Here is a 26,695-nt window from a genome sequence, read left to right on the forward strand (position 1 = left end):
GCTGTCCAGACCTCCACTTCAGTCCTGAGGACCCACTTTAAAGTATAATCAAACTTAAAACCAAGCTCCACATATTATCTTGTGAGCCACAGACAGTCCAGTAATAACTCAGTGACAAACAATGTGCTCTCTGTATTGCAACAAAATAAAATAAAAATACAAGGACATCTTATCCTTTACTTGAACTTGAGTCATGCAAACCTTTTCAGTCCAACTAACTAGGATGACAACTTCGGCTGACCGGTAGGCTTCTGTTCAACTTTTTTTTAATACCAGAGGTAGGTTTTTCTTCACAAAAATGAGCATCTCTGCTTTTTCACCGTCCATTCGATTTCTCTTGTCATCTATCACATCAGAGGCAACGCTAAAAAGCCGTTCACTGTCAATGCTTGTGCAGGGCGCACACAGGTACTTGCGTGCAGCAGGACCGAGGGCAGGGAAACGGGCCTGGTTGCATTTCCAGTACTCCAATGGACTGTGGTTCCTGGGAATTGTGGGTTCGGCCAGGCATGAGATGACCTATAAAGTAACAGAATACCAAAATTTCACTTACAGATTTTTTTTCTTTTTTTTACTTTATGCTTTAGGCATTAACAGAGCACTAACGTTTTTTTTTTTTTAAATCAAATCATTTATTAGTTGCACGTTTATTATTACTACCGTACACATAGCGAATTATGATAAATATGTGATTATATATATGTTAAGTTATGTTATATATGATATAATGTTATGACATTTCAGAATAATAATAGCGAAAGTCGCATTATTAATTAGGATGATTGCGGTCCAAAAAAATTGAAGAATGAGAATATTCGAAATATTCACACAAAATAAATAACCTACATTTGTGCATGTTTGATGCTTACCTGTGACGCTGATGCGGTCTTGTCTTGCTCCTCAAACATGACATTCTCCTCCAGAATTTCGTCATACATATCCAGCAGTGATCCTGTTCGGGTCCTCTTCTCTGGGGGATCCTCTGTGCTGGCATCTGCACTGCCGCTCATGTCATCCAAAACTTTGAGCAACAGGTCGCGAGCACTCCTCTTTTTTTCCTCGTCAAAGTACCGGCCTTTGTAGCGGGCATCAAGCATGGTTGCAACAGAATAAAGTGCCTCACAATGCACACCGTTGAAGCGACGATTGACGGCTTCCAGCAGGGTAGTTTTGGTAGTCTGCACTCCTCTGTCCGTGTCACTCGGCCGGCCAAGCAGTCGTGTCAGTGCCACAACCGCGGGGATCACATCAGCAGCAGAGGCCTCTGCTGAACTTATATCTCTGGTCAGCTGCTCAAAGGGGGGAAAGAAGTGTGATCATATTTTCTATAATTCCCCACTGATTTGCCGTCAAAGTTGCAGGAAGCTCGAAATCAGCGGCATAAGCACCTAGTGCCCTTTTCTGCTCGACCAAGCTTCGCATCATATAAAATGTCGAATTCCATCTGGTAGCGACATCCTGTTGAAGTCGTTTAACCGACATTCCGAGCTCTTTCTGTACATCCTCCAGCTGACTGTATGCCAACTAGGAGTGCATGAAATGTCCAATTATTCTCCGTCCCACAGCCACAACATCCGCCACGCTGCGCTGAGACAGGACACCGTCATGCACCGCCAGTTGCAGTGTGTGTGCCATGCACGGTAGAGTTGCCACACCAAACTCCATCATAGCTTTAGCCATGTTACGGCCATTGTCACGTAGCACGACATGCACTCGTTCTCTTTCTATTTTCCATTTCCCAAACATACTTTCAAATGCGGACGCAATTGCAGCTGCTGTGTGAGAACCGGAGCATTCCTGTGAGTGTAGGACAGCTTTTTTAAGGGTGAAATCTTCATCTATCCACTGGGCAGTGAGGCACAACATGCTTACAGGACTCACGCTTGATGTCCAAATGTCCGTGGTGAAGCTAATGTGACAAGCGCCGGCGAGGAGCTTTTCAATGTGACTGGCGACAACACTCTGAAGTTCAGGTAAGGCCACGTCAGAAAAATAGCGCCGGCTAGGCATAGCATACCACGGCTCTAGGTACATCATTAGCCTCCTGAAGCCAACGTCTTCCACCACGCTAAACGGCTGGTTATCAAATGAAATAAATTCAATTATTTTGTCGTTAAGATCTTTTACCTTTGGGTGGTCGCTGCTGTATTTTCTAGCTTTGTCAAAGGACTGAAGTAGAGGCTGCTGATGGGTTTTTGCCAGCATTTTCTTCTTCTTACTTTTCAAAAAGTCTTGGTGCTGCTCAGGATGACGGCTCTTAAGATGTGTAATCATATTTGTAGTGTTGAAAGACTGTTGTTTTACGCCTCCTCGCATCACTTGTGCTTTACAAATATTGCAAATAGCAAGTTTGTTATCTGTTTGACAGATTTCGAAATGCCTCCACACAGCTGACATGTTGTAAGTTTAAGTTTTTGGCGCTCAAGCTACGTTCATGGGCGTCGCACGCGCACATGAAACACGCCCCCCCTATCGGTTTGGCTCATCGGCATAAATATTCATATCGCCATTTTAAGCTTTTATCGGCCGATACCAATGTTGTGCCGATATCATCGTGCATCCCTACTTGTAATGTCTCAGCAGCGTCTTAAGTTTGCTTATGAGCTGCGATTTCTCTCTCTTGTGAGAGACCACGCTTGTGCATTTTTTTTCTCTGATTCGATCATAAACTTGCGCATTACGTACCGTTTCACAGCTGGCGAACGATCCCGGCTTCAGCGTCATCACTACGACACGGCATTATTACGGCTTTTGTTCACACAGCGCGCGTTCCGGGACTGAACACGGCAATGTTACTAGGTCCCCAACCCGGCATCGATACCGGCATCAATCCCGGGTCGTGTTTGCGTTCACACAGAAGGCGCTCTGGCAATTTGCCGGCAATTTCCCAGATTCAGAGCGCTGTATGAAAGGGGCTTAAGTTACACAAAAAGGAATACCGCATCAGAGTAAACATCACATGCATCTGAACGACGTGTTAAACTGTATGCTTAAGAGTTTATTTGAAGCGCTGAATATGAAGCATTTTCATGTTTAGGAAACCTTGGCTTGTTTCAGCACTAGGTGATTTATGTTAGTTTTGTACACAACCTGATAATCTTAAGTTACATGATCAAGGTCACTATATTTTTCAACGTGATTAGCCTTAGTACTTAGTTCAGAGTCTGAAATATTGATTATTCCTCTCTCATCATGATTGTAAGAAATGAAACTTGTTTGTTTTCAGCAGAACTGCCAGAAAGCATCTGGAAGGAGAGAACAGAGAGAACGCCAGTGATCCAGAACCTGCCGAATGAAACATCAAGATACTGAAGAACAAAGAGGTTGGTGTTTATTCTTGATTCCTCATTCATTCTTCATGATGAAGAACATGCTGATGCTCACCAGATTTACATTCTTTCATGACCAAACTAGTGATTTATAACACAAATCATCATGACATTAAAATAGATCATAATCGTGACAGCAGTTGTTGACCAGATTTGATGAGATTAAAATGACTGTTGAACTCATCAGTGATCTTGACTTTGAACTTCACTTTTCATTTCACGTTTGTCTCTCATTTGAAATCTCACTTGATTTAATGTTTCTTTTAGACCTGATGGACGCGAACGAGAAAGGAAAAATGTGTGTAAAGCTCCCTGAACATGAAAGTGTTTTTCCGGTGTAATTTTTCTGGTGCTCTTCTTCTGAATGAGAAGGCAGAAGTGATTTCAGAACGAAGGCCCGAGTGAAACTCTTCCCGCATTGATCACATGTGTAAAGTTTCTCTCTGCTGTGGATCCTCATGAGATTCTTCAGACTTGATTGAAGAAGAGGCTGTAACACTTTGAACAGAGACATGAATCTGATATTAATTTGAACTCATTCATTGTTTTTCAGAGATCTGTCTCATTAGTTTTAATTTTTATAAAAAAAATTTGTACTTCAAGTTATGATTGATTAAACTCATTATAATTTTATCAACAGCTTGTTGTTTTTGTCCAATTTGATTGTCTGCTGATTCTTCTTGCTTCAGGAATAATTCTATAATTTTCAGTTCTGAAAGCCAAGAATTACGTTTTCTTCTGGGGCTTCCCAGCAAACACAGAACGTTCCCCTAACGTTATTTTTGGGGTTCCTGTCTTTTTATTGTTTTGGGAACTAAATAATATTATTCTAGGAATGCTCTTTTTATTTCTTTGCAACAATAAAATAATGTTCCCAGAACGTTGCAGGATAGTTATTTTTAACAACATAGACATTTTTTATATTAACATAGAAATAGTTACCAAATATAGAATGCTCCCCAATGGTTATTGTTTATATAAATATGTAAACTAACTTTACAATTAAAATGCTGCAGATGTTTTTGTAAAATGACCTGTACAGAGCTCTGAAACTAGTTTATGCAGCATTTAATAAAATGTAGCAATTAGATTGAATGTGAAAAGCACAGAAATCATAACTTCTTGGGTTTGCTCTGCACACGCTTCTCCAACACATGTTGTACACAGTGCAGTGTTTCCGGGATCTACGTGAGAACGCTGCCTCGTTATTGGCCAGTTCTGCATCAGGATCACACGCATTGGCCGATGCTGGTCATGTGATCAGCACAACGCATGCTGAGTCTGCGTTCTGACGTAGAACAACTTAAACGGCGTTGGAGAATGACAGGGAAGAGAAGAAATTGATGAATAAAGTTGTTTATTTTGTTTTGTTTTTGCGCACAAAATGTATTCTAGTCGCTTCATAAACCGCAGTCTGTACGTTTTGCCTCTTTGTAACCGTCTCTGTTTGAAATCTGCAATTGCAGTTATTTGTGGTATCATCTTTACGATTGTTGTGCATCAGCACGGCTCCTCAGCACGGATGAATAATGTCTGTGGATTGATGTGGACCGAGTGATGGTCATCCAGAAAAAGAACCCATTGAGAATGGCATGTCAACTCTGTAGGAATTGTAATAATGGCAGTACAAAATGCCTCTCATTCTCGTCATGATCCCACTCCGGATGTGTCCGCTTGATGTCCGATGTTGGCACTCTACCACTCACTTCATGCCAGTCGCTCGCTCCCAGACTCACAGATAACAGTGGCCTGAGCTCCTGTATGGTGGGAATAAATTCTTTACAGAAAGTTGTAAGGCCCAGGACCAGATATGATGAAAGAAGACCAGGAGTCGTGAAGTTCAATCAAATAAGTAAAAGTTTACTGAAGAATAGTTTGCAGTTAAATTGGTAGAGCCAGCATCAAACTCTCACGAGGAGGTCGCAAGCCAACTCTACCTTACACAAAATCTCACACCAATTATACCTTTTCCAAGGACATACATTACACAATCGTTTACTTCTGATTGGCTAAGAGAACATAAAGTCTAAACAATAATAAATTTTTGATAGATAAGTGGGTATATCATTCGTTAATCAGAATAGTTGTCGCCCAATTCAGAGATTTAAGTCCGTGGTGACCTTCCAGGGTCCGAGAAAGACGAAGAAGGCCTGAGCTCATTATCAGAAGAGCAGTCCACCAGAACAGGCTGTAACGACTGCGAGGATGAACCAAACACAAACTAATCTTCTTCCAGAAGATTAATTCAACCTTTCCGCTTCTTGCCGAATGAGGGGGGAAGATTTGTTCAGAACGTCTCATGATCATCATCAATCTTGCCATCGGGGCCGGCGCCACTGGTCTGGCTATTTAAAATTGACCCCCAGCACTAACGAAATAACTGGTCAATGCTAGCTTTGTTGCCGAACACTGACTGGTTAAGAGAATGACCGAGACCAAGGTCCCACGAGAGAGATACAAAACAGACCATGGTCTTCTTAAGGACCTCTGAATGACCTCAGGGTGTAAAATCTTTTCAAACCACAGAACTGAGATTTTACCTATAACTATACATAAAATCATTCAAGAACAATTTTCAATGGACTTATAATCAAACATCATGCAACTACATCATTCTATGTGCTTCCTGTCAGCATGTTCGTATGTTCTTAATTCAAAAGATGGCTGGAATTAAATCTGTGTAAAATGTTTCGTATTCTGATAAGTAGAAATCATGTCTAAACGGTTGCATCTGGTCTCCACTAAAAACTAGAGAACCGACACCCCCAGGGAACACATGACTTTGAAAACAAAGCAGCAGTCAGAACTCCCCTTTTGTAGGAGGAACAAACCTCTTTTTGTTTAAAAAAAACCCTTTAAAAACCAGCGCAGAGCGTTAGTTAACCCTTATGTGGTGTTCATATTTTTGTTACTCAGCCAGTGTTCGTGGGTCTGGTGGACCCGCTGCATTTTTGGGTTTTTAATTCAACACAATCAAAAATGTTATGTTAAAATACTCAACAGATGTTTACTTCATCCCAATTACAAGCAATATAAACAGCATATATGGTCAATATTTTCTCTTTACCTTTGTTAGATCACATTTAAGAATTGCAACCTCGTGTGGGAATGGCAGGAGTAGAAACACAAAACTCACTCTTGCACTCTTTCACACTTACACACAATCTCTCTCTCACACGCACGCACACACACACACACTCATGCAGACACATACACACACCCACAACACACACACAGACACACACAAAACACACACACACACACACACATGCACATACACACACACACACACACACACACACACACACACACACACACACTCACTTGGATATGTGGTGTACGGTCACTCTCCATAGGCGTAATGGTTTTTCTAATGTACAAACTGTATAATCTATCCCCCTACACTAACCCTACCCCTAAACCTACCAATCACAGAAAACTTTTGGCATTTTTTGAATTTCAAAAAACACCATTTAGTATGTTTTAGTATGAGGACACAGATGTCGTCATAAACCATGTTTACGTTGTAATACCCATGTCATTATACACATTTGTGTCCTCATAAACCATATACAAGAACATACACACACTAACAGCAGGCTCTGACAGGAGGAGGACAGAGTACAGAGACCTTCGACTCCTTCCTGAGATCGCCAAAACACCCGAGGCTATGCACTCTGCCCGGCCGGGCGGAAGTGCTCGCAGGCGGCGTCGAGATCGTAAACAAAGGCGGGGGAAGCGCGGAGGACTAAGAGCTAAGCTAAAGCTAACACCACACCGGCTCTCTTTACCCAGCATTTTCCTTGCCAATGTACGGTCGCTGTTGAACAAAATGGAGGAGATTCGACTCAACATCACATACAGCAAGAGACTTTTGAACTGTAATGTTCTAATTTTCACGGAAACATGGTTAAACAGCGGAATACCGGACAACGCTATTGAGCTAGCGGGACGCCATACATTCCGGGCGGATAGAACATTAGATGGCTCCGGTAAGACCAGAGGTGGTGGATTGTGCATTTACATTAACAAAGCTTGGTGCACAAACTCTGCTATTGTTGGGAGACATTGTTCAGCTAACCTTGAGTTTCTCATGGTTAAATGTAGACCGTTTTATCTACTGCGGGAGTTCACTTCCACTATTTTAACTGCAGCCTATATTCCCCCGGATGCTGATGCCAAGTTTGCAATGAAAGAACTTCACGCAGCCATCAGTAAACAACAGACCGTTCACCCGGAAGCTGCGTTTATTGTTGCGGGTGATTTTAATCATTCAAACTTAAAGTCAGTGCTACCGAAATTTCACCAGCATGTTTCCTGTCACACCAGAGGAAACAAAACCTTAGACCATGTTTACACAAACATGGCTGGAGCTTACGTCGCGACACCCCTCCCCCACCTGGGACAGTCAGATCACCTTTCTTTGTTCCTCACCCCCAAATATGCACCTCTCATCAATCGCGTGAAGCCATCAGTGAAGACCATCAAGGTGTGGCCTGTGGGGGCAGATTCCTCACTCCAGGAAAGGTTTCTACACACAGACTGGAGTATGTTTGCTTCTCAAGCCACCAGTGGCTCTCACACGGACATTGACTGCTACACCTCCTCTGTACTGGATTATATCAATACCACCATTGACAGTGTTACAACCCAGAAGCAGATCACCACATACCCAAATCAGAAGCCATGGATGAACAGGGAAGTGCGACTCCTATTGAAGACACGCAACACTGCCTTCAGATCAGGAGATGCACAAGCCTATAGCACATCCAGAGCAAATCTGAAAAGGGGCATCAAAGAGGCCAAGCACTGCTACAAGCTTAAGATAGAGGGACACTTTTCCAACGCTGACCCTCGGCGCATGTGGCAGGGCATTCAGGCCATCAGTGACTACAAACCCTCTCACTCCACCCCCGCAGCCACTGATGTCAACTTCCTGAACGAGCTAAATGACTTTTATGCTCGCTTTGAAAGAGACAACAGAGAAACTGCCACCAAGCTCAAATCCTCAGCTGACCACCCGCCGATCACACTCTCCTCCACAGATGTCTGCAATGCACTGAGCAGGATCAGCGCGCACAAGGCTGCTGGACCAGACAACATCCCTGGACGCGTACTCAGGGCATGTGCGGAGCAGCTCGCTGGGGTTTTTACAGACATTTTCAACCTGTCTCTTGCCCAAGCAGCTGTACCAACATGCTTTAAATGCACTTCCATTGTGCCAGTGCCAAAACACTCCAGCCCGAAGTGCCTTAATGACTACCGCCCTGTAGCACTCACACCCATCGTAATGAAGTGCTTTGAGCGGCTGGTCCTGGCACACCTAAAAGACTCTCTTCCATCCACATTGGACTCACACCAGTTTGCCTACCGTAGCAATAGGAGCACAGAGGATGCAGTTTCCATGGCACTGCACTCTGTGCTCACACATCTGGACAATAAGAACACTTATGCACGCATGCTGTTTGTTGACTTCAGCTCAGCATTCAACACTGTCATCCCAACTAAGTTAATAGCCAAACTTGGAGACCTGGGCATCAACACCTCCATGTGCAACTGGATTTTGGACTTTTTGACCAACAGACCCCAGAATGTTCGATCAGGCTCCAACTGCTCCACGTCCATCACACTCAACACTGGTGTACCACAGGGCTGTGTGCTAAGCCCGTTTCTCTACTCCCTCTTCACCTCCGACTGCAAGCCTGTGTACGGATCTAATTCCATCGTCAAGTTTGCGGACGACACTACGGTGATTGGTCTCATCAGCAACAACGATGAGACTGCCTATAGGGAGGAGATCAAGCACCTGGCCACATGGTGCACTGAAAATAACCAGCTCCTCAACACCACCAAAACGAAGGAGCTCATCGTGGACTTCAGGAAAGTGTCAAGAGGCACACACGACACCATCCACATCAATGGAATGGCTGTTGAGCGTGTCTCCAGTTTCAAGTTCCTGGGGACCCACATCTCGGCGGACATGACCTGGACAACCAACACCTCCAGCCTGGTCAAGAAGGCTCACCAGCGCCTTTTCTTCCTGAGGACACTGAGGAAGAATCAGCTTTCCTCCACTATCCTGGTGAACTTCTATCGCTGTGCAATAGAAAGCATCCTGACCAACTGTGCTACAGTGTGGTATGGGAGCTGTTCTGTTGCAGAGCGCAAGGCACTGCAGCGGGTGGTGAAAACCGCCCAGCGCATCACTGGGACTCCACTACCTGCCATCGAGCACATCCAGAGGAAACGCTGTCTGCATCGAGCTCGCAGCATCCTTAAGGACTCCTCTCACCCAGCCCACAGACTGTTTTCTCTCCTGCCCTCCGGCAGGCGTTTCAGGTGCCTCCGGACCAGGACCAGCAGACTAAAGAACAGTTTTTTCCCCAGAGCTGTCTCTTTATTAAACTCTAACCCTCATTGATCCCACTCCCCTCATATACTGATTGACTCTCCTCTCCCTCCTCACACCTGCCTCCATTTTGTTATTTGCAATACTATAATGTTCATTTGCACTGCTGACTGTTATTATAGTAACAACTGTTTACATATGCATCTTGCACTACTACCTTGACTGGAATATGCTCAATTTGCACTGCCGACTGTTTATTTACAGTACCGACTGTTTACATATACATTTGCAATACCGTACTTTAACTGTAATATGCAATTACTTCCACTGCACTTTTACTCGGATAGCTTCTGTCCAAACTTTATTTGCACTACTTTAAATCCATTGTTATACTGCTCATTTTAGCCTAACTTATACATATATCTATTTGTAAAATTCTGTTTATAGTAATAGCCATCTGTATATTATGCTCACATTCTGCTTATAGTAACACCCATCTGTATATATATTCATAGTACATATCTATCTGTAAAATTCTGTTTATAGTAACAGTCATCTGTATTATATTCAGTACATATCTATCTGTAAAAATTCTGTTTATAGTAATAGCCATCTGTATATTATATTCAGTACATATCTAGCTGTAAATTCTGTTCACAGTAATAGTTATCTGTATATTATATTCATAGGACAAATCTATCTGTAAATTTTTGTTTATAATAGTATTCAACTCTATATTTATTCAGTACATATCCATGTTCTGCACTTATGGAACCACTGTATATCCTGCACTTGCTGCTATTGCACTTCTGGTTAGACCTAAACTGCATTTCGTTGCCTTGTACCTGTACTTGTGTAATGACAATAAAGTTGAATCTAATCTAATCTAAAGGTACACAGGACCTACAATTTCCACACTTTTATTAGCCCCGGGTCCAGTGGACCCAAACATCCTGTGTGTAATATAAATGTGTAGGGGGGGGTGTACAGTGTGTTTTCATTAAAAATGTGTTCTGATATATATTCCTCACAGAAAATGAGCCAAGGCCAATGAGTCTCAGTTTGAAAAAATAATTAATTGTATCATTTTTCTTTTGATAAAAAATGAAAACGGGTCCAACAGACCCGAACACCATACAAGGGTTAGAATCTTGAGATTTCATCATCTCACTCTTAAACTCATTCTTTCCAAACTCTTTCTTTCTTTCTTTCTTTCTTTCTTTCTTTCTTTCTTTCTTTCTTTCTGTAACTTGTATGAATGTGTGTGTATGCGTGTGCGTGTGTTTGTGTTAGATATTAGTTTTATGTGTTAGTATAAACAGAGGCCCAGCTGTCTCTCCCCATCACTACTTCGCCTGTTACTGTGTATTCAACCTAGAGTATCAGGTGGAAGCCAGCACAACACCGGAGTTTGTTCAGAGGTATTTATTATCTTAAATAGTTTGATTGAAAGAAAGATTGAAATGTAAAAGCAAATTGACAATTGAAAAGCTGTTCAAAATCACCTTCTTCCTTTAAAATGTTATATAAATATCTGAGTGTCTAAATAGTGTAGGTTGAAGCCTCCTTACAACTTGAATGCTTTAGAGAACAGAAGGGCTGTTGGGCCGAGGGCATGTACACACTATATTCCTTTTTACATAAAAACCTTTGGGAGAAATTGAGAGGACGCAATGCGTAGATGGCTGGGGAATATGATTTGCCCTGATAAAACAAACAAGGAGAGTGGTTTATGTCCTGTAAACAGTTGTGATTTGCTAACCAGTTACTCATTATATTTTAATCAAAGAATTTTATAAATACATACGAAAATGTCCCCTGAACTTGAATCATGATGGCAGCCTCCATTTATAGAAAAGTCTGGATTTAGGCTCATTTGTCTGTGGTGTTACTGTCTTTCCTGGTAACACCACAGACTCTATAGTAACTCCACAGACAATATACAACCAGAAATGTTGTATTTTTAATAAAACACATAGGACATCCATAATCATCTCTCTTGTCAGGTATGGCAAGATTAACTGCTGCTGAAAGGCAGTGTCTTTATAGACAGCGCAGAGATGCAGACCCAGTTCGAAGAGCAGAGTTCCTTCAAAAGAAACAGCAGACCGTTAATAAAAGAAGAGGAGATCTCCCAGCGAGGGGAAAGAGAGCAGCAAGGAAGAACTGGAGAATATATAAGGCAGAATACAGGACAAGAAAGCACAGAGAGTCACAACAGGGCACCTTGACTCCACCAGACACACCATTCAGTTCAGATACCCAGCACATCAAGCTTAGGTTTTAGGCGAATAAAAGGGATTGGAAGTGAATATCATATTTAGTATGTAAATAATTCAAATTCTGTACTTAACCATTTGTAAGTGATGGCGATTCATGTCCAGAGGAGATGGGGGAGAAATACTGGAAATACCGTGTTCAGCTCTTAAAGTGTCAGTTCTTCCAGAGGCCAGTTGCTTTAGTTCAGTTCAGTTTGCTCTCCTTTGTCTACGAGCTTGTTTTTGCATTACAAAGTCGGGTTGAGAGTGAGAAACATGTTGCGGGTTGTTTTAATTATATTTTTTTAATGCAGTTTTTCTCTAAATGTTCTTTTATCAGAGTAGAAACTTCTTGTAATCCGACTCGTGATGAATTTCATTATTTTGCTCAGTAAACTTTTAATTGTTAAACCTTATGCAATATTACATCTGTGGTGTTACTTCAAAACATATCTGAAATGTCTTTGCTTCAGAGCCATTTAAATCTTATAATTGAATGTTTTTAGACTGTAAAGTGGTTTTAATTGTTTTATATTGAGCAATTAAACATTTCTTTTAAAAATGAAATTTAAATGATCAATGAAACTGAGTCCTTAAAGTAATTTATTTATTTATTAATTATTACCTAAAGTTGCATATCCCTGATCATTTTAGAACGAACCAAAATTTGACTTCAAATATTGTTAACACCATAGACATTGTAAAGAAGGACTTGTTATTTATGTTCGGGTAACGGGGATCAGCCAATCAGCGCTTTCGTTTTGGGGTCACCGAGAGGACACTTGTTTGCGCAAATTGCGCTGACTGATAGGTTTCGTTTTACTGTCAAATAGCATATTTCAAAACGCACAGAAATAGACAAGGGTTTATAGTGCTTTAATGAGGTATCTAATGGAAACAGGATTGGTTAACTGAATAAAGTTGAATATATCATTTTTACATTTTTTTTATTATTTTTTTTTATTAATAATTTACTTCACTCGGTTAACGCTTCACACTCCTGTCCAGTTGGTGGCGGTAAATGCAACCTTTCAGCTGGTTTGGCAACCGCCATAAAACTCTAATAGAAGAAGAAGAAGAAGAAGAAGAAAGGTTTCGTTTTGAGTTAGTAGTGAGAGTGACCACGGGCAGCACATCGTAGATATTTCTGAAGTGCATAGTTGTCGTCTGTGTCGTTATCTGTGCATGTGTGCGTTCAGAGACATGTGAGTACCCTAGTGTAAATGTTTACAAAGTTCGCGAGCATTATGCTAATGCCTAGTATTAGTGTTACACTACTATTGTGTTTATGTGTGTACTCACCTGACATTGTATAGTTATTATCAGAGTGTTTACAATGGTTGTGTAATAGAGAACTGTTTTTTTTGGGTTGCTGTTATTGAGACCCAACAGTAAAAGGCTGTTCTTTAATTTAATAAGGAGCTAATGTGTGTTATCTGGTATATTAATTGGTTATTTGATATAAGCAGCTAAAGTTACTTATTGTAGAACCACACATACTGTACACTCAGGAAGACAGCTATAATCATCTGTCAATAAATCCATTGAAGAGCATTAGAGCATTCGATTGCATTCTTACCGATGCACCACAGTGGTCACCTATTCTCAACTAGCTACAGTTACAGTCCTAGCTATCAAGTCACCATTACAGACATAAGTGGTTGTTTCACCAGTGTTTGATTAAAATGATAAAAAAATCTAAATGTTATAGATATAGAATATTAAACTAATTTTAAATGCATAGCAATGCATTTTATTAAAGGAAAAGATACTGCTAAATGCTTTACATTGAGCCTATGATGAGCCACGTGAGACATTAAATCAATACTAATAAATATTTATAGTGTTTTACTCTTGGAACAATAGTGCTTTGTGGTGATCTTTATCTGATCATTTTCAGTTTCTGCACATATAAAATGTTATTATTTTAATGACTAGGCCTACTTTGAGAAAACCACTTTTATGATCCCAGACTAAGGTTACAATTAAAATTTCTGGATAGTTTTGAAAGAGTAATATAAAGTGAAGTGTTTATTTCAAAGTGAATTAATTTTTTTCAGATTAAATGATTTGTCAGTGTATTTTACAGTTCTTTAAAGTAGGTAATGCAGAATTGGTGTTCATATTTTACTCTCTTAGTGTTCATGTTGTAACTCTGTGTCGGTGTTGAGAGAGGCAACACTCTTGAAAGTGTCGAACTAACACTTTGAGGGTTGTTCCCATATTTACACTTTTAAAGTGTTGAAATTAAGTATATTGGTGTTGATTTCCGGATTTCAAATTTACTGTGTAGTGATTTAATGTAGTTATTATAAGATCAAACTATATATTTAGATTAATTTGGACATTATGCTGCTGTAATCTGTAGTGGTTGAGGAAGATGAGTGTCATTGCTTTGTGTTATTGATGTTTTATCCATGTCATAGTTTGAGAAATAATAGTATTGTCTTTCAATAGATCAGTTAAGTGCTTTTATCATCTATCCTGACTCAAATAATGTGTTTCTAACAGCAAACACTCAGAATAAAGTGAGATGATCTGCTGATGATCCTGAATGGCTTGTTGAATGAGTGTTGATAGTCTGAGGCTCATCAATATTAACAGATCTGCTGAAAACACTCTTTATTTCATGACAATAGTTCCTGTTTTCACCTCATTTATTATGCTGATGTCTTCAGATCTCCTGTAAATAGACACTTAAAGCTCATTTCATTGGTGTCAGCAGACTGAGGGGATTTGTTGGTTACTATATGTACATTTATTTCTGTGTTTATGATTTTAACTGTTTTTCTTACCATTATTCATATTTGGAAGAATTTAAATTAGTTATATTCTTTTATTTATTTCTAGATACCTGCATTTTAATGAAGAAGCAGAATAATATTAGGATTAGCAATACAAATAATGAATGAGTTTTTATTTCTCACAGGGTTATTCACTTGAGCTTGTGTTTCTGGTGTCCCACTTTCACATGCGTATGAATGGAAGTCAGTGCAAGGAAAAGTCTAGTGTGAACGGCCATTAATAATTCAAAACGTTTTTAGTAAAATAAATATCAATCTCAAAGTTGGTGTCAAAATATGGCAACAATGGGATTTGTCCCTGGATTCAGATTCAATAATGTTTTAAAAATAATAATTGGAAGATAAATTTACCTCATTCAAGGAAAGTTTCAAGGACATATAATCAATTTATAAAAAAATATTTTAGAAGTGCCATTTATTTGTAGGGCTGGGTATCGTTAAAAAAAATTCGATACCAATACCGATACCTTGATTTCGATACCGGTTCCTGAACGATACTTTTTTCGATACCAATTTTATGAAATCCATTTTAACAAGATTACATAACACATTGACTCAGAAAAACTTTGGTTTTATTTTTTCAGTTTGACTCATGCTCCTTAGTCAGTGCACAAAGGAACAAAAAAAAAAGCACAAAGGAACTAAATATTCCTTATACATACATATACATAAGGAACAAAATATTTTTTTATAAAGAGCTCATGCTCACCAAAGCTGAATTTGTTTGGTGGAATAGTATTACAATTTAAAATCTTATTTGAATATATTTCTTTCCTGTGTTGTCAAAGCTGAATTTTCAAAATCATTACTTCAGTGTCACATGATCCTTCAGAAATATGAAAACAGTTTTTGGAAACTATGATACATTTTTTCATGATTCTTTGATTAATAAAAATTTCAAAAGAACAGCATTTATTTGAAACAGATATCTTTTGTAACATTACACATGTTTTAAGGTAATTTTTGATCACTTTAATGCATCCTTACTTAAAAAAAATTCTGACCAACACATTTTTGAACGGCAGTGTACATTCAGTAAATTGCAATATAAGCACTGTCAGAGTGATCAACAAGGTATCTCTTCATTTACCAGTCAAAGACGGAGCAACTTTCTGCTCTTATGTTTACTCCGTGCACTGTCAAGGGCTTCATCATATCTGTCGTGGTACCGGTCTTTGCAGCAATTATTTTACCGCAAATACTGCATCGCGCGCTGTTGGCATCGAGCCTGGAGAAATGTAGCCACACTTTTGATTGACTTTTCCACATCTTTAGGGTATTGTGAGTGTGTGTGCTCGCGTCTCATTGAGTATGTGCGCGAGTTTGTGTGTGTGTGCTCGCGTCTCATATGAGAATGTGCGTGGACAGTTTGTGTGCGCGCGCGCGTCTCATATGACTATGTGCGCAGAGTTCCGCGCGTCTCGTGTGTGTAGAGTTTGCGTGTATGTGCGTGAGCGACTTTAGGCGTGTCGTTGTGCATTTCATATGTATTTGTTTGAGCACTGACATTGACGAGTTAACCCCTTAGGTATCGAAATCTGGTGCCGAAAAACAAGTCATTTTTCGATACTCGATAGTATCGAGGCAATTCGGTCGGTACCTAAAAAGTATCGAACTCGGTACCCAGCCCTATTTATTTGTTGCATAGAAGTGTCATTTAGTATAAAAACAAACTCAGTAACTGATATATTTTAGATTTTGGGCAGATCAGCTCCTCCTACACCAATTGCATCAACAACGAAGCTCCTCCCACATCAGTCACATGGTCAGTGAAGCTCCTCCCACATCAATTCTCCAATAAATGCTGTAAATTCCCATCAGCTACAAGTGAAGACGAGCATCAGAGCATCAGGAAGAGCTGAAATCTGCAAAGACTGAGTTTATTAAAGAGGACAGTGAGAACATGAGTGATCCAGAACCCTGCAGAATGAAACACACTGAAGATCCTGAAGAACAAAGAGGTTGGTGTTTATTCTTCATTCATTCATGATGCTGAAGAACATTCATGTTAGAAACATTCAAGCACTTCATCACTTTTAGATAAACAGTTACACTATGAAATGGTACAGAATGTTTTTTGTTTTCAACAAATGGTCAGTAAAGGGAGGTTTGAGAAATTTTTATATTGATTATCAACATCAGATCAAGCTAATACTATTTTAACTGATAAATAATCAATTTATAAAAAGGCATCAAATTATAATATTTTATAACAGTTGTCTACTTTCTACTATTACTTTAGGGCTCACTTTCATGTCCTTTCAATTTATATTTCTTTCAATGAATTATTTTGATGTACTGAAATTTTTATTTAATACATTTTTCTTTCATTTCAGACCTGATGGAAGTGAAGGAGGAGAGTGAAGAACTGAGTGAAGTGAAGGAGGAGAGTGAAGAACTGAGTGAAGTGAAGAAGGAGAGTGAAGAATTTAGTGAAGTGGAGGAGGAGAGTGAAGAACTGAGTGAAGTAGAGGAGGAGAGTGAAGAACTGAGTGAAGTGAAGGAGGAGAGTGAAGAATTGAGTGAAGTGAAGGAGGAGAGTGAAGAACTGAGTGAAGTGAAGGAGGAGAGTGAAGAACTGAGTGAAGTGGAGGAGGAACATCATGTCAAACCTGGAGAAAAACCTTTGAGTCGCTCAAAGACTAAAAAGACATTTTTAAAGAAAAGAAGAGCCAAGAAATCTTTCACCTGCACTCAGTGTGGAAAGAGTTACACAAGCAAAGATGGTCTTGAGCGCCACATGAGAGTTCATACTGGAGAGAAGCCGTTCTCGTGTGATCAATGCGGCAAAACATTTCTCAGTGCATCAGACCTGAAGAGACACCTGAGAGTTCATACGAAGGAGAAGCCGCATTCATGTTCTGTGTGTGGAAAGAGTTTTTCACGGCTGGATAGTTTACATGCACATGAGAACATTCACACTGGTGTGAGAGAGTACATGTGCTTTGAGTGTGAGAAGACTTTTACTACAGCGGATAGTTTAAAACGGCACGAGAGAATTCACACTGGAGAAAAACCTTACAAGTGTTCACACTGTGGCAAGAGATTCAGTCAATCATCACATCTGAAAACACATGAGATGATCCACACTGGAGAGAAGCCGCACACGTGTGATCAGTGTGGAGAGAGTTTTGCTTTTAAAAGTCACCTGAAGCTACACATGATGATCCACACTGGAGAGAAACCATTTAAGTGTGATAAATGTGGGAAAGATTTCAGTCGATCTTCACACCTTAAAGAACACATGAGGATCCACACCGGAGAGAAGACGTTCACATGTGATCAATGCGGCAAAACATTTATCTGTGCATCACACCTGAAGTCACACCTGACAGTTCATACGAAGGAGAAGCCGCATTCATGTTCTGTGTGTGGAAAGAGTTTTTCACAGCTGAGTAATTTACATAGACATGAGAAAATTCATACTGGTGTGAAAGAGTACGTGTGCTTTGAGTGTGAGAAGACTTTTACTGCAGCGGAGAATTTAAAACGGCACCAGATTATTCACACTGGAGAAAAACCTTACAAGTGTTCACACTGTGACAAGAGATTCAGTCACTCATCATCTCTGAAAACACATGAGAGGATCCACACTGGAGAAAAACCTTACAAGTGTTCACACTGTGACAAGAGTTTCAGTCACTCATCATCTCTGAAAACACATGAGAGGATCCACAGCAGAGAGAAGGCGCACACGTGTGATCAGTGTGGAAAGAGTATCTCTTTTAAAACTCACCTGAAGCTACACATGAAGATCCATGCAGTGGAGAAACCACATCAACACAGTCTGAGATCACAGTAAGTAGTTTATGTTCATGTGCTGAGCAACAAAGTCTCTTCTGTGTAAGTTAGACACACATCACTCTATAGCCAAATCTCTCCTCTCCACCTATAGCCGGTGTGTGGTGAGCACACGACATTTTTTTGATTGGTTGATATCTATTAACTTGCGCTCTCTGACAGTAGGTGGCGCTCATGTAAAAGCAGAAATAAAGCACTATACAGGGCTCTAGACTGCAAGTAAATGGAAATTCATTATAATCCATTATAAAGCTTGGAAGAGCCAGGACATGTTTTTAATATAACTCCGATAGTATTTGTCTAAAAGAAGAATGTCATACACACCTAGGATGACTTGAGGGTGAGTAAATCATGGGCACTGACTTGGAAACCAGGAGAAACATTGTGCCTTGAACGAACAAGTTCATGAAGTTTTAAGTAATATGGCTTTTAAGTCCACAAATCACCAATATTCCCTATGGCTGTAATGTAGTAATGCTAACTGTAACCATGGTATTGTGGCAGAAATAGACAAATGTTTTTACATTATTCATTTCAGGGTTCGTACATCCTTTTGAGAGTAAAATTCAAGCACTAATCAAGGACTTTCGAGTCCATCACACCTTTTCCAGCTCTAAATTTTTTTTTTTATTATCCAGTTTTAATGTGATGACCAAAACCATGATTTGTTCATCCTTAAAAGATTGTTAAACTAAACATTGATTGTTAAACCATTTGTAAAACTAAATGTTTCAAAGTGTAGGAAAACAGTAGACCGAATATTTAAAACTACAGTTATACTTAGGGGTGGCCGGTATGACCAAAATTCTGTTTCACGGTATGACTAATTTTATTTCACGGTAACAATATATTTCATGATATAGTTCTTTAGTTGTAGTTGTTCTCGAAAAATCGACAAAAAGGGCTTTGTATAATAAATAAACCCAAATACTTTAGAAATGAAAAGTACTTCACTTTGTTTGAATTTTCTTTTTCTTTTATTTGGTAAATTATTTATTTGGTAAACTATTTTTTATAGCTAAATATAGTAAACAAAACACTCATCAACTTTTAGATGACCTGCCCCCAACTGGTTGATATTAAAGCTGCCGTCGGCAACATTTTTTTGATCATATTCAGTGTAATCGACACTATAATCCGACAGAACAACATAAATAAGGTGGTTTTAGAAAAAAACCCGAGCTTCTAACTCCACCTGGAGCGTGTTATTTGTTTTGCAAAAATCCAGCGCTCCCGCTTCATCAGGTCCAATCAGCGCAGGGGGGTGTGAGATCTGACTGTCAATCACAGGTCGTGCACACGCCACAGATCCCCCCTCACTCGCGCACGTTAATATCACATGCACACGCCACGCCTGAAGTTCGCCTGGAGATTGCATGAAGCGTGATGGCGGAGAGAAAATCTACTAACAAGCTCCCAATTCCTCGGTTATTGCTATCTATGTCTAGATTAGCCAGGGCAGCCTACCTCCGAGTCCATGTTGTTGATAGATGCTGAAGAGACGGACGCGTTCACAGAAAATCAGGTACACACGCACAGTGACGCACTGACGAGCACGACCTCGATGGGAGGGTGCTCGCTGGTAGTGGGGAGGGGCATGAGAGTTGTAAACATTCAAAATTTTGGCTAATCGACCCAATCTGCCAGACTTGCCGACGGCAGCTTTAAATACAATTCATAGCAATTCAACTTTAAATAAAGTGTTTCTGAATAATTTTTCAATCTCATGTTATTGCTTTACTTCATCAATCAGTTTATAATATCTGAATATTTTATATTGAACTATTCTATTCATTATAAATTAGCTTGTTTTGTTATTTTTGTGATATCTGGCAACCCGTCACCTAAAGCTTTAATCAAGAGATGTTCAGCAGTGTCAAGTTCATCAAGTTCATATAAGTGACTAGGAGAACAGCAGTATGAAAACCGAACAGCAGCTACTGTTAGTGTTGACTAAGTAGTGTAAATTATACACACCTTGTAACTGCTCCATTATTTTACATAGCTCGGTGAACACAGACACACCGCGCTCCCTCTCAGTGCGTGTGCATGCGCGCGTCTTTTGCATCAGTAAAATGCGATCGGTTAATTTGAGTGACAAGTTGTAATCACGCATTGAATCGAAGCAAGATTTTATCAGCTGTTTCAGTGGCCAATTGTTTGGAGTTAGAAATATATAACTCGTGCTGCATATTTAGTAATTTTACCTCAGATACAGGATTATACATTTGCTTTAACAAGCAGGATGTTCATTACCACGGCAACCGCTCGCGTGTCATGCTGAATGCGAGTTTCGTGTTTAAAAAGTAACTATACATAAAGAGACAGAAAGATGCAGATAACTATACATTATTTAATGTTATTTCTATTCGTTACGATATTGACATATGGACTGTTGTTGTCAAGTAAGCTTCATGCTTTCCCCGTTGCGATCGTGCACTCCTCTAAACTGTAGCCTACGGGTGCTGCTCTGCTCTAGTTGACTGCTGTGCCTTTCCCCCGAAAATATCACGTTAACAACAACCCTTTAGAAAACGTAATTCCTTTGTGGATCCTCTTGATCTGCTTTCTCCATGTTTCTTTGACAAATCTCAGTGTCCCATGCATGCGAGTTAACCACGCCCACTTATTTACATGTCGCGGTATCACGGAATTAAAAAATCTGTTACGGTTGACATTTTCTACCGCGGTAACGATGTATACCGTCATACCGCCCAGCCCTAGTTATACTTAAAGGAATAGTTCACTTTAAAATTAAAATCCTGTCATCATATACTCACCCTCATGTTGTTTCAAACCTGTATGAATTTCTTTCTTCTGCTGAACACAAAGGAAGATATTTAGAAGAATATCAGTAACCAGACAGTTTCTGGGTCCCATTGACTTCCATAGTATATTTTTTTCCTACTATGGAAGTCAATGGGCACCTTTCATGGCCTCCAAGACCGTAGAAAGGTCCCACATGGGAACTGAGGGAGGTCTGGGAGGATTTAACCTCTTAGCTCCTCTAAGGAAGCGAATGACCAGATCGTTCCTTCCAAGTGACTGGCCAAGCGTTGGTTTAGAAAACGCTGCTATAGCCGCCACATAAACTTTGAGCGTGGATGGGGCCCTGCCCTTATCCAGTAGCTCTTGTAGGAAGGAGAGAACCTCCGTCACTCCACAGTCTGGGGGTGAAAAGCCGCGTGCTGTACACCAGCTAGAGAACACAGACCATTTCGAGGAATAGAGCCATCTCATAGAGGGGGCTCTAGCCTGCACGATCGTGTTTAACACTCCCTCTGGGAGGGCAGTGAGTACCCGTTGATGGCCCACGCATGTAGGGGCCAAAGCTCCGGGCGAGGATGCCAGACGCGGGGGGGGGGGGGACATAGAGCGGGCAGCGGGGCCAGACGTGGGCTCTTGGAGAAAAACTCCGGGCAGTGAGCGTTTTCTTGAGACGCAAACAGGTCTATTTCCGCTCTGCCGAATGTCTCCCACAGCAGTTGGACTGTCTGCGGGTGTAGAGACCACCTTCACACTCGAGGAAGTCCCCAGGCTTACACCTGACTGGTACCAGTCGGTCACTCTCCAAGGTTTCAGTGCTGACATGCATTTCTGATCGACCTTGAGGCGAAAAAGACCGGAAGTCCACGCCTGGCGCGGTACTCGCGCTTTTAGCCAGAACTGCAGCGGGCACATGCGAAGCAGACCCAGCTGAAGAACTGCTGATGCTGAGGCCATGAGACCCAGCATCCTTTGAAACTTTTTGAGCGGGACTATAGCGCCGCGGCGGAAGGTTTCCGTCATGAGTTGAATAACCAGTCTGCGCTGCGGCGATAGTTGAGCTGTCATAGACAGCGAGTCCAGTTCTGTGCCCAGAAAAGATATTCTCTGACTGGGAGACAGTGAACTTTTCGCCCAATTGACTTCGAGACCCAGATTCTCGAGATGCTCGAGTAAAATGGTCCTGTGTTCTATGAGCTCTGAGTGTGACTGAGCTAGAACCATCCAATCGTCCAAGTAGTTCAAAATCCGTATTCCCAGAAGTTTCAGGGGAGCGAGGGCTGCGTCCATGCACATCGTGAATGTACGGGGTGCTAGGGACAGGCCAAATGGTAGGACTGTGTATTGATATGCCTGGCCCTCGAAGGCGAATCTCAAAAATCGCCTGTGACGTGACGCTATTTGTATTTGGAAATACGCGTCCTTCAGATCTATTGACACAAACCAGTCCCCTTGGCGAATTTGCGAGAGGATTTTCTTGGTCGTGAGCATTCTGAACCGGCGTTTTGAAAGCGCTTTGTTCAGCTGTCTTAGATATAGAATGGGTCTGAGACCCCCGTCTTTTTTCGGTACCAGAAAATATCTGCTGTATAGCCCCCCTTCGCTCTGAGCTTGAGATAAAGGCTCTATGGCCCCTTTGCTCAACAGTTTTGCAATTTTGGCACGAAGTAGATGTGCTACTTCCTTTTCTACCGTGGTTTCGATTCGCGCCGCACAGCGGCGGGGGCGTCAAGCGAACTGTAGCGAATAGCCTCTTTCTATAATGTTCAGCACCCATTCTGATACCCCAGGAAGCTTTGCCCACGCATTTGCATGAATAGCTAGGGGTTGAATGAGATCTGGGCTCTGGCCGTAACATAGTGGCGGCCGGAGAGCTTTGGTATGCTGTAACATAGACACTGCACTTGCAGCGTTCGAGGCAGGGGGCGTGCTGATAACAGCGGGCAGCTCGCCCGCGCTCGACTCTCTCACGGCGGGTAGCTGAGAGTGAGAGATGGCGAGCGCTTGTGGCCGGTGGGATTCGTCATGTTTGTGAGTGAATGTGGGCGCGGGACAGCGAGCACATTTGCACTGAAAACACCGTCGGCCTGAGCTGACTGTATGTGTGTTGGTTTCATTTTTACGGAAACTGAGAGACATGCAGTGTGTAGTGTTTGTGGGCACTGGGATGTGGGCACGTTCACTACATTTAGAGCGCAACCGACGATTCGATTTTTTTTTTTTTGTGCGCGTGCCCTGTGGGGCGGGCTGTGTCTGTGTGTAGGAATGGGCACTGGGCAGTGGGCATTTTACTACACTCAAAACACCATCGGCCGTGAGCGGAGTACCAGAAAATACACTCTTCATGGGATTTATCTGGGTCGCCGTAAAAACAGCGTTTGTGTGCAGGCAAGCAGGCTGTGTTACCGACTTGTTTACTGCAGAATACACTGGGAACAGTCGCATTTACTGGAACTGAACGAGCGAGACGTTTTGGTGGAAGTTCGGCCGCAGCGGGACTTGAACACCCTCGTTTCCCTAGACTGGCTAGGAAGACTTTGAGAAATAGTGTTTGGGTGCAGGCGAGCAGGTTGTACAACGTGCTCGTTGGCTGCAAAATACACATCTGCAGTCGCCTTTTAAGGGAACTGACAGAACGAAAGCATCGACGGCATAATTTCATCTGCTGGCAGACCCGGAATTCGAACACGGGTCTCTTGTGCGAAAGCCTAAGATTCCGCCACTGAGCCACAGGGGGGGAACACATAAGTTTTCAGTTTGCGCGAGCATATAAGAGAGCGCCAACATGTCTTGTGACGGCGTTTGTTTGCAGGTATTACAACGGGCTCGTTTACTGCAATATTGACATTTCCAGTCGCCTGAACTTCAGAGGGGAATGAGAAATGTGTGAGAAATGGAGGTTGGTCCAGCCTCAGCGGGACTAAAAACACTCTCTTCCTCCCTCCGCCGGTGAGTGACGCACGTGAGGGGGCGGGGTAGCTTTCTTGTAAAGTAAAGAAAAAACTAGCCCCTTTGAAGGAAAAACATCCATCCAGAGAGCATCATCATGTCTCGTGATGGCGATCGTTTGCTGGCGTGCGTGTATTACAACAGGCTCGTACACTGCAATATTGACATTTCCAGTCGCCTGTACTTAGGAGGGAACTGAGTAAAGTGTGAGAAATGGAGGTTGGTCCAGCCTCAGCGGGACTAAAACACTCTTTTCTCCTTTCACCGGTGAGTGACGCGCGCGAACTGAGCGCGGGGAAACTCTCCTATGACGTAAAGAGAGCTAGCCGTGTGACTGTCCGCTTCTGACATCCCATGTGAGCGGTGCAGTTTGCACGGCTCGAACAGAGGGAGAGGGGCGACCATTCAGCAGCTGTAATCCTCCATAAACGTGGCTTCTTTGTTGTCATCTATGATGGAAGCGGCAGCAGACGGTGGCCGCTGTCCGTTAATGAGAGACTCGAGCGAAGCTGGCGGGCGAACCGGCGAGCTTTTGCGGGTTGGAGGAGGTTCCGGGACCCGCTGAGTACGGCGCTTACGGCGTGGCACCGCAGCGGGCGGAGGTGCAGTCTCGACGAAAGAAGCCAGGCGAATCCTCAGAGTCGCCACGGACATCAGCTCACAGTGTGGGCAGCCGCCGTTGGCGAGCGCGAGAGCTGCATGTTTCTCACCCAGTCAGGAAACGCAATGACATGACGGTCCCCGTCGCTGAGTGGGGCTCGGCACGAGCCACAGGAAGGGGCATCTTGAAAAAGATGCCCGGCTCTTTTAGTGCAATGCGACGGCGGCGAACACACACACACACAAACACAACAGAGGAGAAAAGGATATAACGCCGGATAGCGCAGCAGGAACGGCGACTGAAGGCGGCGCATCCAGCGGCTTCAGATGCAGTGGCTCGTCCCGCTGAAAAGGCTTTTTTCTGACAGCGTGGCTTCTTTCTCTCAGGATCCAACGATGCGTGAGCTCAGTTGAAGAGATAAAAAATCAGCTAGCTAGCCCCTCGAAGCTAAATTTATAGCCCAAGGCCACGTCCGTTTTGGCGGGACGTGACGTAGTGGGCGCGAAGCGCCCCCATTGGAGCTGACGTCACGATAGGGCCCTGTCGATAGGCTGCTGTAGTTGCCGCAGGGCAGCCAATAGGCGCGCGAGTCGTCTCGCCTGTGTCTGCATGCTGCCGCAACGCGTTTTACATTATTTAAAAAATTAAGGATAATTTTTTGGCTTCAGTATCTCGCGGAAAAGAGATTTTCCCCTAGCGTAAGACTTACGCAGTACGAGAGAATCTCTCGTAAGAGAACTTGGCTTGTGTTGTTTCAGCACTAGGTGATTTATGTTAGTTTTGTTTGTTGTGGCTTCGACAAAACATGATAATCTTAAGTTACATGATCAAGGTCACTATATTTTTCAACGTGATTAGCCTTAGTACTTAGTTCAGAGTCTGAAATATTGATTATTCCTCTCTCATCATGATTGTAAGAAATGAAACTTGTTTGTTTTCAGCAGAACTGCCAGAAAGCATCTGGAAGGAGAGGACGGAGAGAACGCCAGTGATCCAGAACCTGCAGAATGAAACATCATGATACTGAAGAACAAAGAGGTTGGTGTTTATTCTTGATTCCTCATTCATTCTTCATGATGAAGAACATGCTGATGCTCACCAGATTTACATTGTTTCATGACAAAACTAGTTATTTATAACACAAATCATCTTCATGATATTAAAATAGATCATAATCGTGCACAGCAGTTGTCCACCAGATTTGATGAGATTACTATTGAACTCACCAGTGATCTTGATTCAATCAGTGATGAGCTTCAATTTTCATTTCATGTTTGTCTCTCATTTGAAATCTCATTTGATTTAATGTTTCTTTTAGACCTGATGGACGCGAACAAGAAAGGAAAAACAGAAGCCTAAAAAACTCTTCACATTTAAATCAAGTCTGAAGAATCTCATGAGGATCCACAGTGGAGAGGAACTTTACACATGTGATCAATGCGGGAAGAGTTTCACTCGGGCCTTCGTTCTGAAATCACTTCTGCCTTCTCATTCAGAAGAAGAGCACCAGAAAAATTACACTGGAAAAAGCCTTTCATGTTTAGGGTGCTGAAGAAGAGGCTGTAACACTTTCAACAGAGACATGAATCTGATATTAATTATAACTCGTTCATTGTTTGAGATCTGTCTCATTAGTTTTAATTTTTTATGAATTTTTGTACTTCAAGTTATGATTGATTAAACTCATTATAATTTTATCAACAGCTTGTTGTTATTTTCCAATTTTATTGTCTGCTGATTCTTCTTGCTTCAGGAATAATTCTATAATTTTCAGTTCTGAAAGCCAAGTATTACGTTTGCTTCTGGGGCTTCCCAGCAAACACAGAACGTTCCCCTAA

At 41.8% G+C, this 26,695-nt stretch overlaps 3 protein-coding genes across 6 annotated transcripts in view; all 3 read left to right on the forward strand.

The window, feature by feature from the left end:
• Positions 1-3,968, forward strand: part of LOC309499501 (uncharacterized protein) — a 38,849-nt gene extending 34,881 nt beyond the window's left edge. For both annotated transcript variants that reach the window (XM_082170749.1, XM_082170752.1), the window contains exon 4: positions 3,597-3,968. The gene's annotated coding sequence lies outside the window, so the exon portion shown is untranslated. The remainder of the gene's footprint in view (positions 1-3,596) is intronic.
• The window catches only part of LOC309509052 (uncharacterized protein), a gene marked incomplete at its 3' end in the record, with an annotated part of 274,663 nt that overhangs the window by 18,767 nt on the left and 229,201 nt on the right, over positions 1-26,695 (forward strand). The gene's annotated exons all lie outside the window — the stretch shown is intronic.
• Positions 13,008-26,560, forward strand: LOC309500037 (uncharacterized protein). Of its 3 annotated transcripts, none has more exons than XM_082171582.1 (4): positions 13,008-13,141; positions 16,436-18,538; positions 25,799-25,895; positions 26,176-26,560. In XM_082171582.1, exons 2-3 carry the CDS (start codon positions 17,082-17,084, stop codon positions 25,866-25,868), a joined length of 1,527 nt encoding a protein of 508 aa, XP_082027708.1. In that variant the 5' UTR covers positions 13,008-13,141; positions 16,436-17,081; the 3' UTR covers positions 25,869-25,895; positions 26,176-26,560. The 3 variants fall into 3 exon arrangements, with proteins under 3 accessions (XP_082027708.1, XP_082027709.1, XP_082027710.1); XM_082171583.1 differs by having other exon boundaries at positions 17,077-18,538; XM_082171584.1 differs by lacking the exon at positions 13,008-13,141 and having other exon boundaries at positions 14,883-17,177; positions 17,247-18,538.

This window comes from Leuciscus leuciscus (assembly GCF_965113295.1).
Source record: "Leuciscus leuciscus genome assembly, chromosome: 1".
Lineage (NCBI taxonomy): Eukaryota > Metazoa > Chordata > Actinopteri > Cypriniformes > Leuciscidae > Leuciscus > Leuciscus leuciscus.